This window comes from Melospiza georgiana, chromosome 1 (genome assembly GCF_028018845.1).
Source record: "Melospiza georgiana isolate bMelGeo1 chromosome 1, bMelGeo1.pri, whole genome shotgun sequence".
In the NCBI taxonomy this organism is placed as follows: domain Eukaryota; kingdom Metazoa; phylum Chordata; class Aves; order Passeriformes; family Passerellidae; genus Melospiza; species Melospiza georgiana.
The window spans coordinates 84,139,520-84,152,148 of NC_080430.1; the positions used below are offsets into that span (position 1 = coordinate 84,139,520).

The following is a 12,629-nucleotide window of genomic DNA, read 5'->3' on the forward strand; positions in this document are numbered from 1 at the left end:
TCCTTAGGGTTTACAGTTCACATAGTAATTGCTTGTGTTTAGAAGGAACATGAGTTTGGCAAGAGCACATTAATCCTTAGCAGAGACTGTGATGATTCTTAATTGCTGTCTCTCTGTTGCCAACCTATAGTACTCTAAAGAGATCATGGCAGAGGCAAGGTTTTTGAATAAGTTATGAATTGCTTTTCTGATCTGGATTTCCACTGACTATAGTTCCTAATCTTACCATATTAAGTAAACTAGAAATAAAGGAACATATTCTCAGTGCTGAGTCTGAGGGTTCTAAAAGTGTAGTTAGTAAGGCAAATCATCCCTCCCAGCTCACAATGGAAAACTTTAATTCTTGCAATCTTTTGTATGCTCTGTAAATCCAGTCCTGATGTAGCACATAGGAATGAAATGTTGTACTGTATCCAGAGCAGAAGGCCTGTTTTAGCAAATACAGAGGTGGCATTTTCAAACTGCAATGTGAAGAAAAATTCACAGAATTTATACTAAAGTATATACTTGTCCAGTACAATACAATCTATGCTAATAAGAAAAAACTAGGCCACATTATTATACATAATCTGCAGCTTAATGAATAAAATTTTAGCCTTCATTTGAATATGCTTTTTATTAAGCAGAAACATGTTTTCCTGTACCTGACACTGTTCTTGGTTGGGTGTAGCACTGAGTCCTGTTGCTGCCATGTAAGTGCTTCCAATGGTCTTTATCTTTTCAACTCCACTGAACTTTGGCTTTGACAACAACTGTAAAACAAAGACAGTCATTCATTATTCTGATCAGCAGTCCTGTTAGTCTAACACCAATCAGAAACTCAAGTCTTAGAACAGTTTCTGTATGGACCTCAAATGGCTTCACAAATATATACAGGATGAAGGACTTAAGGATGGATAAAACAATGGTTTTTAACAGAACTCCAAGGAAAGGGAATTTCTTTCTCCTCAAATAACTTTTTACTATACAGAAATTAAATTTATGGTAGTGAGAATAAATTCCATCTTATTTTACATACAGCTTATAAAAGTCAGTAGACTTTTGCACTCCTGTGATATTGGAAGTGGACCACCATGCCAGCCAACAGTTAAGCTTTAGGCAGCTTTCTGAAAGTAAGCATCCATTCCATGCTAGTGGAATACTCCATGCCAGTAGGACTAAAATTCAAGGATTTTAGTACATATATCCCAATTTTTCTGAACATTGAATACCCAATGCTCTCCAAATGGGTTTGCTGCTAAAATACCCTCTATAGCTTCATATAGCTTCAGACCCACAAATCCAGACTGTGCTCTCTGAGTCATGACATGATTTTAATACCTTTTACTGGTATCTTCATCACTAATGACTTCCCTATAGAGAAATACTGTTCTCAGTGAGGCCTTTATAGATGCCTTTTCCTAATCCTTCTGTAGTCATACTCTCTCTTTGCTTCTGACTTCAATGAATGGAACATCACAACTTTTATAGTCCTTTGATGTGCTTGTGTATCAAATCATCAGTGCAGATCAGGTATAACACAAAGGTTATGCCTGACTTTAAACATTCATATTTAGAACCTATGGTTAATCCATGGCATGTAATGTAATTGTCTCAAAAACTGCAGCTAATGGGCAAAAAAAAAAAAATACTCATAGGATTCTCATTATAGGAAATCAAAAGCAATTGAATATGATGTGAGATCAGTATCTGATTTATCCTACATAAATCTATTTTTTCCTTTAATAGTCCCTGTAAGTATTTTCTGACAGCTCTTCCACTCTCCCCTTCAAGTATGTTTTCTGACTGTTGCATATCATGAGTTAGTAAGATTGAAACCATATGTCAAACACTGTTGTAGTACATACATCATCAAAGTCCGCAATGATCTCATTCAGCAGCCTGAGACATTCCAACCCTTCCTTGTTTACATCAGATTCTGTGTAAAATTCCTTGAAATCCGGAACAGAGGCAAACATGACACAGACGCAGTCATATGACTGGTGATACAGGTCCTGTCCAAAAGAAAACAGTATAAAGAAAAAACAATTATCATAGTCTGCTGTAAATAACTTTCCTAATTAACATGCAGTATCCAGGATCAAAAACAGGGGTGCTGCAGTAGTTGGAATGCCTTAAGATGGAGGTTGGATGTTTTTTGCATTTAGCTGCATTCATTAATTTAAAACAATGCATAAACCTATTCATAAGAGAGAATTAACACAAAAGGCTGAAAATATTGTAATGATTTTTTTTTTCCTCCTGAACATTAACTTTGTGAAAACAAAATGTTCACTAATTCATTAGACAGGGCCCATCTTTGAAACTTCTTATGAAGAGAATTTAGTCTGGCTTGCACGGCTGAAAATGTATTTTGTAAAACAATATCCAATTTATTATTGGCTGTTTATTATTGTACTAACTAAAAAACTGAACCAAAATCACAAACTCAATGTACTACAAGTGAATAATGCAAAATGACCCTGATTGATAGTTCCTAACCTAAAATGACAATATGCCTAAGAGGACAAAATAATTATCCTTTCTTTTGCATAACAAGGAGCTGGGCCAAAGAGAAAAGAATTCATCTGAACTGAAACTTACTTATGGCAGAGTCTGCACTACCTTCTGTGACCACTGAAATGAGAGCATCTCTACTCCACAGAAAGATTCTGGTGCTAAAAATGACCACCTCCCACTACACCCTTCACTTTCCTCTCCACTTCCCTTGAACATGAGACTATCTCTTCTTTCGGGACAAATTCACATCCCCCCAAAAAAGATAGAAAGAAAAAAAAATTATTAAACTAACACTTAAAAAAGAAATAACACCTATACACAAAGGTAGACATAGCTATAAACGAGGCTGCTATCTACTTTTATGTAAAACTACCTTCAAGTTATTATTTGAGAAACAAGGGATTTCAGTAGTCACATAAAAAGGATTTATTCTGTGAGTTCAAGAAGCATAAGACAGCATTTTCCTGTTTACTTAGCAAAGCTTGGGTTTTGCAATTTGACAGTCAGTGTGTCCTTTTGGAAGAATGTGGTGTGTCTGTACACAGATGTGCACAGACATAGGGGATCTTTACTGCTGATGTATAACTGAAAAATAACAGAACTATGGGAAAACTGCTGACTGCTTCATCCCATCACAGGTGTAAAGGAAATTTCTGAGCAAACATGAAAATAATGATGGACAGGAAGGAACACATGCAGCTGCAGGAGATAAATTTTTTATAACTAGATTTTTGTGCCTCCTGTATTTTCTAGGGATTTTATACCCATAGCATTGCTGACGCTCCACCACAACTGTATGCTGTAGGGATAGAATACATTGATTCACAGCTCCAGCTGTTATTCTTTTGTAGCACCATGATTAAATCCAGATTTTTGAGACTCTCCTGTGGGAAACCCAAGGGTCAAGCCAGTAAGGAAATCTGGTCTGACTGTGAGTGTGTGGGGAGTCCAGCAGGGCACCTGTTGGCTCACTGGAGCTGCCCACTGTGAAGGGAATTCGGTCCCTTCTTGGGTGCTGCAGGTGTGACTGCCAGAGTGGCTCCTGCATGGTCACATGGGGTATTTCCTTAGCAAGGTACAGAGACTACATTCCATGGTTAACTCAGCTTTACTTCTATTTCCTCAGGTCATCTTCACTGTAACTTCATTTCAATTACAGCGACCCATTTGTCCTCCTTCCTCTCTAATAATTCATCTCCACTAATGAATGCTCAATTACATAGCACCATCATGGAACAACAACAAGTGGCACTATTTATAACCAGATAACTAGTAATTGTGACTATCACAATAAATTTCAGAGAATTTCAAGGAGTCATCCCTATCTAGTTTATTTTGATCATAATAATAAAGAATGTTACAATTGAGTGCCTTAATTTTCCTGAGAGTTCTTCTCTTGAAACAGTACTCTCCAAAATATGTAGTTAGAAAATTAAGTGCAATACTATTCTAGGAAGGAATAGCTTTTCTTATTTTTACAAAAATAAAATCATCCTGTCTTTTACTTTCAATCCTTTTCTTTTTCCTCTTTAATACCATCTGAAATTCTGTAAGTATGTTCCTTTTACTGTCCCCTCATCTCCAATGCCTCAAGATCTCCTGGGATAGGGAAGGCAAACCAGTCCAATTTTATCCCTTGGAAGGGTATGGCGGTCAGCTTCTCTGGGGCAGAATTTTTGCTCTAAGTTAAGTGCTAGCTCCATCCTGTAGCTAATAAAGCACGATTCCTCTTGCTCAGAGATGGGCTTGCCAGTTAGCTTTCAGCAAAAAAGTTCTCAAGCACTTTTTACTAATAGGGAATCTGAAGGATAAAAGCATTAAGGAGAAAGCTGCAAAAACCAGGTGCAGATATATTTAATCCTGACCCTGTTTCCAGCTTTTCATTTTAGATTTGAGCCTGCTTTTCAATTGGAAAATAACCTGTCTTGTAAAATAACCTGTCTCCAGCATGCAGACTATAAAGCAGAAACCCAGCTCTGGAGGTTCTGGTAAAGCAAACAAACCTTTATTATTTGCTCTGAAGGACCTTTCCTTTTGGCCTATTAGCATTAGTCAATATATATATCTTATTATAAAAAGATGTTGGTCATTTGAAACTACTGTGCAACTGTTAGCATTTATCCACTCACTTTTTCCCTTTTCATTTCTCCTGCCTGCTTTTCAGCAGCATTTGTTTTCCCTTATCTCCATATACACCTGCATGCATAAAATACTAAGAGAAGTAGTATTTGGAAATAGAATATTCATCCACTTTCTTAATCTCAGAATCTATTTTAAACAGAAAAGAACAAACATAAAACCATACCGACTTGAATGTTTGCAGCTAAGGAAAATGTGGACAAATTTCAATGTCATATCTGTTGACTTAAGATATCCACACCGAGAAAACAAAGGCCTAATCTGCCCTAACATCTGTATCTACATACAGAACCTTGCTGATATTGAAACAAATCTAAAGTCATGACAGATACTTATATTCCTGAATACTTCCAGAGATTTGAAATGGCCTTCCTTTGAAAACTCTTGAAAGAAACAAAACAAGGAAAAATTTGAGTTCGTTTTTTGGGATTTTTTCAATGGATGTCATTAAAATCATGTCAAATCCTTTTTACTTCACCTGACATGATGAGTTGGGGAGCTCAGCACTCTACAATTTCTGTGCTTCATTGAATTAAGTAAACTCATTCCAACCTAAGAATCTTGAGGGGTGACAAGATAAATCTGGTAGCTGATACAAAGGTAAGCAGATGGTGTTGCTCTGCTGGGAAGCTGAGGTGGAGTAGCACATAATCAAGAAAGCAATCTCCTGATGGTTTGCTGTGTTTAATGCCTTAACTGAGAACTGGAGCGGAGTCAACTTGGCTTCTAGCCAAAATCTTCATTGCATTCAAAGGAACCCCACAGCAATTTTTGTTAGCTACCAAATGAATATTTGCAGGGAATACTAAAGTGTTGAAATGCAGTCCTGATTAGTACTGCTTAATGCAAACCATGGTGAAAAGGAAGATGTTGTCCTTTTTTGCTCAGAAGATCAAAAATAAATCCTTAAATCTGCCCTCTTTTGTCTTTTTTGAAACAATTATTTGGCAAGCACAAGTAATTAAAAATCTTACATTTAAGATCTCTATAGCTGCTACTCTCTCGAAATAGATTTTTGTATATATATTTTTTCTTTATTATTACTGTAAAGGAATATTAGGAGCAGATCCAATTTCCAGAAAAGTAAAGACGGATCTTTTGGGTGACTTTTCTGGTGCTTGGATTAGGTCGATTAAACAGTAAATAAACAGGTAATTCAGTGTTCAGAACATCTTTCCAGAATTAACATAGCCACTATTTCAGGGAAAAAGTTAATTTTCACTGCAATAAACAAGCTCTCCAGTGAACAGAAGAAAATTCAGAACCTGGTTGCAACTCCACTCTGATCATGGAGGAAAAAGTATCTGAATGCATATGATTTAAAATTAAACCCATGTTGATTCAGCCATTGTGTTCCTCCTCCTCCTCACCTATTTTTACCATCCTTCAAAAGGCAAAGTGCATTGCCACTTAGGAAAATTTCACCTTTTTATTTCAAGGTTTTATGGTGCATTCAGTGCTGTAAAGCAAACCTTACAGGAAGGAAAGGGGAAATGAAAGTGTCTGTAAATTTATATCTTCGCTGTAAGGACCTACTGTTCAAAACAGCATTAAGTGGTATTTCCAGGGCGCACTGCTTTCTTACAGAGTAGTGGATATACAGAGACAGCTGACCTCATTCTTCAGGTTCCTTGCCAAGAAGTGTTCAGCTACGTGGGCTGGAAGCACATTCTCCAGAAGCACCCGATTTAGGTTCTCCATGGTTTCAATCTCCTCCCGCTCTTTTTTGAACTTGTTCTTCCACAGGAAGTCTAACCTACAGTAATATTCATTCTGTTACAAGAGGACACAGAAGTAAAGAAACAATAGGCATCTTGTCCTGCTGGAGTACAGGTTTAAGAGACAAAATAAGCACAGTACACAACCCCTACAATTATTTAGCCACTCAAATATAATTCCAGGTCCCACAGAAGTCACACCCCAAGCATACATTTTGTGACATACATTTTATCAAATCCAGCAAAAAGGCCCATGAGAAAAAACGAAAAGTTGCAAGGTGCCTTAAGCAACGGAAGATTTATTTATCTACTCTTAAACTTGAGTAGAAATTCATTACAGAAATCAAACACTGTAATGAAAACAATGTATAGTTTTGCAACTTAGTATTATTTTGTAAGTGCAGAATTTCACTTACAATAATGGGCATTTTAGGAAGACCCTGGTTTTACTAACTTGAACTTATGCCATGCAACCAGCCTGGTGAAAACAGCCTATTGATATGATTTACATTCAGTATATCAAATCATGATCAGACTATAAAAAATGGCCCAGTCAGCTGGGCCAACTCAGTTTAGTTTTGGTTTTGTTAGTTGCTCTTTTTTTTGGTTGGTTGCTTACTTTTACACTCCTTTCTGCAATACTTTATCCTGCTTTTCTTTTTGTCCCAGAATTTTCATAGTAGCTTTCCAGTAACTACAACAATACCTGGAACTATATGAAAACACACAACATCCTTGGAGCATCAGTATGTTTTGGGATCCAATTTCACTAGAAAGGTGGTGGAAAATAAATAAAACTGCACTTTTACGGAGCTCTCTACACTTCCTTTCAATATTTTCAGGGTGTTGTCATGAATTCTAAGGCATTATTTCCACAGTAAAGCCTCCTCTGGCCTATCTCATTTGACCTGATAAAATCAAAAGCTGTTTCAATGTAGTCTTAGTGGTTTAACACTATCAGGCAATGTCAATGAAGACTATGTCATTAACCAGGAGAATATGATTATGATGGCAATCTTATTACAGAAAAACTTAAAACTGCTAGTTACTGGTATTAGCAGTCAGTAAGCATTGACATAAAAAATGAGAGTAGTCCTTCTGACTGGACAGTGGCTGTAACAGCTCAAAATGATTCATAGGAATTCTGCTGAGATCACAGCCAAAGATAAGAGTAGAAAGTTGAAATTAGATGGTATTGAAATGATTTGGCAAGCTTTTAAAAGGCAAAATACCTGCAGGATGAAAAAACAGTAAGAGGAAAATTATTCCTCCACTTAAATGTATAGAGAGAAATATACTCAAGTTTCCTTTGAATTGGTTGATAAGGGCCAGGTACTATTTAAACATTTAATTACAAAACTGAAAGAGAACATCCATCACATGAAATTACTGTTAACATACTCTCTTTGTGCTGATATCGATACTGCTAAGGACAGAATGCAGACCTCAAATGCACCCCAAAAGAAATATTCCGGCTATTCTGACTCAAGGGTGACATTCTTCTGAAAGTAAAAGGGGTCTTGACATCTTAGAATGGATCATGCTGCATTGCAGAAATCTGGACTTTGAATGTCAAATAAACAAACAAGCTGGATATTTGAAATAATTATATTTTACTGAAGGGTATTTGCAAACTATAAGCAAAATAAGAGTGGGCAGAGACTTAAACAGTTGTACAGACAATCATAAAGGTACAGAGAACCTGAAAACAGATTTCTGCAGGAATTTGGGAATAGGATTTTATTATTGCCTTGTCATTGTGCCTGTATTAAATGGCAATTATCAGTCCTATAAAGCTTGAGATCATGAATAGAGATTTTTTTCAGAACCATCCACAGCACGCAAAATACATGCAGTCACTTTTTGAGAATATCTTTTTATATATATGTTAGATATTTATACATCCAAGAACTTGGATTAGTATAAATATAAATAGATGGTAAATTCAAATGCCACAAATAGTATTCATGCAGGAAAAATCCAGTAAAATGCTGGGACATCAAAATCCTTGGGCATAAATTGACAAAAGTAACATGGATGCCTGCTGAAATTAAATATCCATAGATTGTACCAACTTTGTAGTGAAAAGAAAAGGTGGTAGCTAAGTGAAGTTTTCAAAAATATGTTTCTTCTTCAAAAGCTAGTATAAAAAAGATAATTTATTTACTACCTTACTCTTTACTGAATTAAATTTAGGCTGCTCCAAAAAAGGGCAAAGAGAACTTAGAGATCAGAAAAGAAAAATCAGAATGTATTCTACAATTTGCTTTGAAATTAGAAAAGTCAGCATATCATATTACAAAAAGAGAAGAGCACCAGCTTATTAACTTATTTTGAATTGTGGTGGTGGTGGTTTTTGTGTTGGTTTGTTTGCATGATACGAAACTTATCCTGATCAGTCAAGACAGACAGAGTGTTAGAGAACTGACAAAGGGTAGGGATATAAGGCAAGTCTTTGGAAAAGAAGCAGGAACAGTAGAGCAAGGTACCTTGTAAAAAAAGCCAGTAAATGCTAAGGAAAAGAGCTATTCAGACTTAGTGGCTAATGCTGATACAAGTGGATGAGTTGACATACTGTAAACATGCCTCTATCTACTACAAAGAAGTAAATGGTCATGTGACTAGCAGTGAAATTTGAAATAAGTTTTCATTGAATTCTTTCAGAAGAGACTCTTGAAGAGACTACTTTGTTCAAAAAGAGAAGAATTTTCTCGCAAAATAAAAGCTTGCTAAAAAACCGAAGAGCGACAACAAAGAAACAGTTTTTACAGCTCTGAGAAACTGCCACAAGCACCTCAGCAGTAAAACTACCAATGAAATTCAGTGTGGATAACTACAATATAATCAATCATGAAAAACTGTACAGCCAGCCTACAAAGGAACGGGACACATAATATTTTAGGTACTGTTGAGAAAGGAATTCACAGGCTATGTCAATACTGGATTCAAAGCAGATCATAAGAGATTTAGTGCTCAACCGTGTTTAAAAGTGAGCACTCTCCTTACACAGTCAAGCCCACACCAATCTGGATTCTCCTGGGAAGGGTGGAAGAATCACCATTCTCAGCACACTGTCTGCCTGTTGCCAGCCCATTATCAAGTAACTCTCGGGATCGGTATGCAGGGTGAAATGAGTCACTTCATCTCAGTGTCAGGAAATGGTTCTCACCTATGCTGGCAGGGCCATCAAAAAAAAACCAGTTCTGCTTTTTCCACCTCACTTTTGTCTGTTCACCGTCATTCTTCCAGCACAAGCATTGCTGTAGCCACACCATAAATCTTGAAAATAGATCTGCCTCAAGAGCAACCACTTCTGCAGGATTAATTTTTAATCCTGACCATTTCTCTATTTTGATGCACTATACACCTACACGGTGAGCTGGGCCAGTACAAATGAGGAGACAGAAGGATAGGAATGAGCAGCAGAGGGAAGGTCTGCTTCTTCCAGTGGTGATGCTAGCTGTGCAGCTACAGGAATTAGGTAGGGTCATAAGCCATGTAATGACATACTAACTCTTCCTCTCTTCATCCCCACTGAACAAGAGGCACTGATCCCCTGCTGCTTTTGATTCAGGAGAGGCATCTCTATGGCCAGTGGTGAGCAGGCTCACAGAGCTAGGCTTGCAGGAGAGCCTCCACTTTTTGTCTGGATGAACGTTTGGTTACTCATCCTGGAGACAGAGGAGCACCAATGGCAGCTGAAGGGAAGTAGAAAGGCTGTCCTTTTCATCAGTGCTATTATCTTTAGCAGTTTTTAAATAATCAGATATCAAAAAAAGAAAAAATATGTATTATCTGCAAAAAATGCAATAATTAACAGAGAAATTACTTGCATATTACCCTCTGTGGAAGAAGGGTAAGGAAGAATTTGACTTTGTTGACACTGCCAAGATGGCTCAACAGCATCCTACAAGTACCACTCAATAAAAGTAGAAAAGAGAAAGTCTAAAAATAGAAAGACAGACACTGTCCCATGAATTTTTATCAAACTGTGAAATTCATTATCAGTGTTGGGAACACCAGCAAGATAAAATGTGTTAAAAAGAGATCAGACAGTGAAACAGAAAACAGAACAGCCAATAGCTATTAAACACAGCCACAGAAATACTAACTGGCAGAAGGTGGGAAGTATATGTCCATGAATAGGTCACACTATGCAGGTTGATTTCCTCCTCTATTCTTTTTTCAAGCATTTGCTACCAATCAATATCACCAACAGTAACTTTAAATGGCAGCTCTTATGCCAGGTATGTATTAAAATTAGTTCATAACATTTTCCATTTTAGACTTTGCTTGAGAGCATTTGAAAATGCAGAAGCCTTTTTCTCCTTCTTCTTTAAGGGAGAAAAAGTTAGAAAAATCAAAGGCAAAAGAGTGAAGAGTTACAAATAAGTGCTATCATGACAAGGATCCTGGACCAACAGCTCTCAAAATGAAGACTTTTTCCATTATACATTCATTTCTTAGTTGGTGTGACAGAAAACACCTGTAGCTGCTTGCAGAACAAACTTCTTTGCTGATGTGACTGAACCCACAAAGAAATCTTTCTTTTCCCAATGAAGATGATATTCCTTCTCTCCTTTATTCTTGGTATTGCACCCTTTGCCTCCATCTGAGACTTGGGTTGACAGGGACTAAAGATTCTCCACTGATGAGATGAAGAACTTGTCCCTCTTTCTGAGGGAAAGTAGCTGTGCTCTAGACCCACTCTGTCACCACCATCAAATGAAAAAACTCTAAGTGCTGCTGCTGACAAGGACAGATGAAGAATGTTATTTCTAAATCAAGAAGGATGTTCCCCACTACAATAAATACTGCAGAAACTGCCAGATAAGAATTTTTGTGTAGCAACCCGCAGGGCCTGCATGGCAATTTAAATGACAGTCATTAACTTTTGAGGAGTTATAATGTAAATGAATGATTTAAGGACAGTCTGGGATAAAGTCCTTTCCAAGGCTGCAGTCTGTGACGGCTCAGGCTGTTCATGAGATCTCACATGGATTGCCTTTTCAGTATCAGAGCCCTGTCTTGTGCACTGCATTGTTCTGGCACAACAGGCTGGAATTGCATCTTTTAGCCATGAATCCTGTACGAGCCTGAGGATTTAGAGAAAGAACTGCCCTTGCATCTTCCCTCAGCTTAGTACAGGGTAAGACCACTGACATCACATTTGTTCTGGAAAAGCACAACTGGGTCATAAAAAGAGTAGTTTCCTGTTGGGTCACAGTTTTAGTGCAACCATGGCCTCAGCATGTGGCACACCTCTGTGTGCACGCTGCATTGTTTCTGTGTCTGTACCAAATTGTAATAACTGTGAAGAAAATAGCTTGCAATTAAGCAACCAGGGAGACAGCAGATGGATGCAGACAGATGGGAACAAGGCAGGAAGCTAGGAGCCACCATTGGTCAGAATGAGAAGCAATAGTCACAGTACACTATCAGCATAGTGTCAGTGTTAGCTACTGGGGAGTTTTAAGGGCATATTGGAAGGCAAGAAAGAAAATTACGTTATAGATGCTCCCGACACTCCTCTGCAAGGCTATGGGAAAGAACAGGACAAAAGTGTTTCTTTGAGAAGGTGACAGGCTGCATGTGGCAGCTGGCATTGTGTCCACTGGCGCAGGTGAAGAGAAGTGTGTGTCTTACCTGTCTACCCAAAACCAGTAATGTGATGAAGAATATAAACAAGGAAATTGAGCCCATTGTCTTCAGGTCCTTCAGTATTCCTGGCCTATAAAATAAAAACATAAGTAAAGCAGGCTGCTCAAAAGTTAAACCAATATTACTTCAAGCACAAAAATAAGACCACAATTTATATGCACTACTTTCTGGTACATAAACTAAGAACATTTAAATATTATACAATATAATATTTGTGAAAATATCATTATTTATATTATGTAGATTTAATTACCTCTACAATATTCTCTGCAAATGTGCCTACATTTTGAACTCCAATAATAAGATGAGGATTTAGGAAAAATAATGTCCTTTTTTACTTGCAAATGGAGATCATTTGTGGCTTATTCTATACAAGTAGAATAAAAATAGATTTTTAATGCAATAACGCTATTTCCATTGTGGAGAGCTCGACCATATCCAATGAATATGCAGAAAAAGAAACTAAAGCACCTATCTCCCAAGATACCCTTTCTCCTGAGGAGGCACAAACTAGATCTTGTAAAGAGTTTATTAAAAACTCTGCTTTGGCAAAAGTCACTAAAAGCAATGGAAAACAGTTCACACTAGAACTCTCCTACTCATGCCACTGAA

General features: G+C 37.3%; 2 protein-coding genes across 2 annotated transcripts in view; one reads left to right on the forward strand and one right to left on the reverse strand.

Moving 5' to 3' along the window:
- FASTKD3 (FAST kinase domains 3) overlaps positions 1-12,629 on the forward strand; it is a 160,708-nt gene that overhangs the window by 33,228 nt on the left and 114,851 nt on the right. The window lies entirely within an intron of this gene.
- Positions 1-12,629, reverse strand: part of ADCY2 (adenylate cyclase 2) — a 203,165-nt gene that overhangs the window by 7,280 nt on the left and 183,256 nt on the right. The window contains exons 19-22 of the mRNA XM_058041991.1: positions 12,003-12,087; positions 6,253-6,411; positions 1,848-1,994; positions 645-752 (exon numbers count right to left, since the gene is read on the reverse strand). Of these exons, the coding sequence (XP_057897974.1) occupies positions 645-752; positions 1,848-1,994; positions 6,253-6,411; positions 12,003-12,087 (499 nt within the window). The remainder of the gene's footprint in view (positions 1-644; positions 753-1,847; positions 1,995-6,252; positions 6,412-12,002; positions 12,088-12,629) is intronic.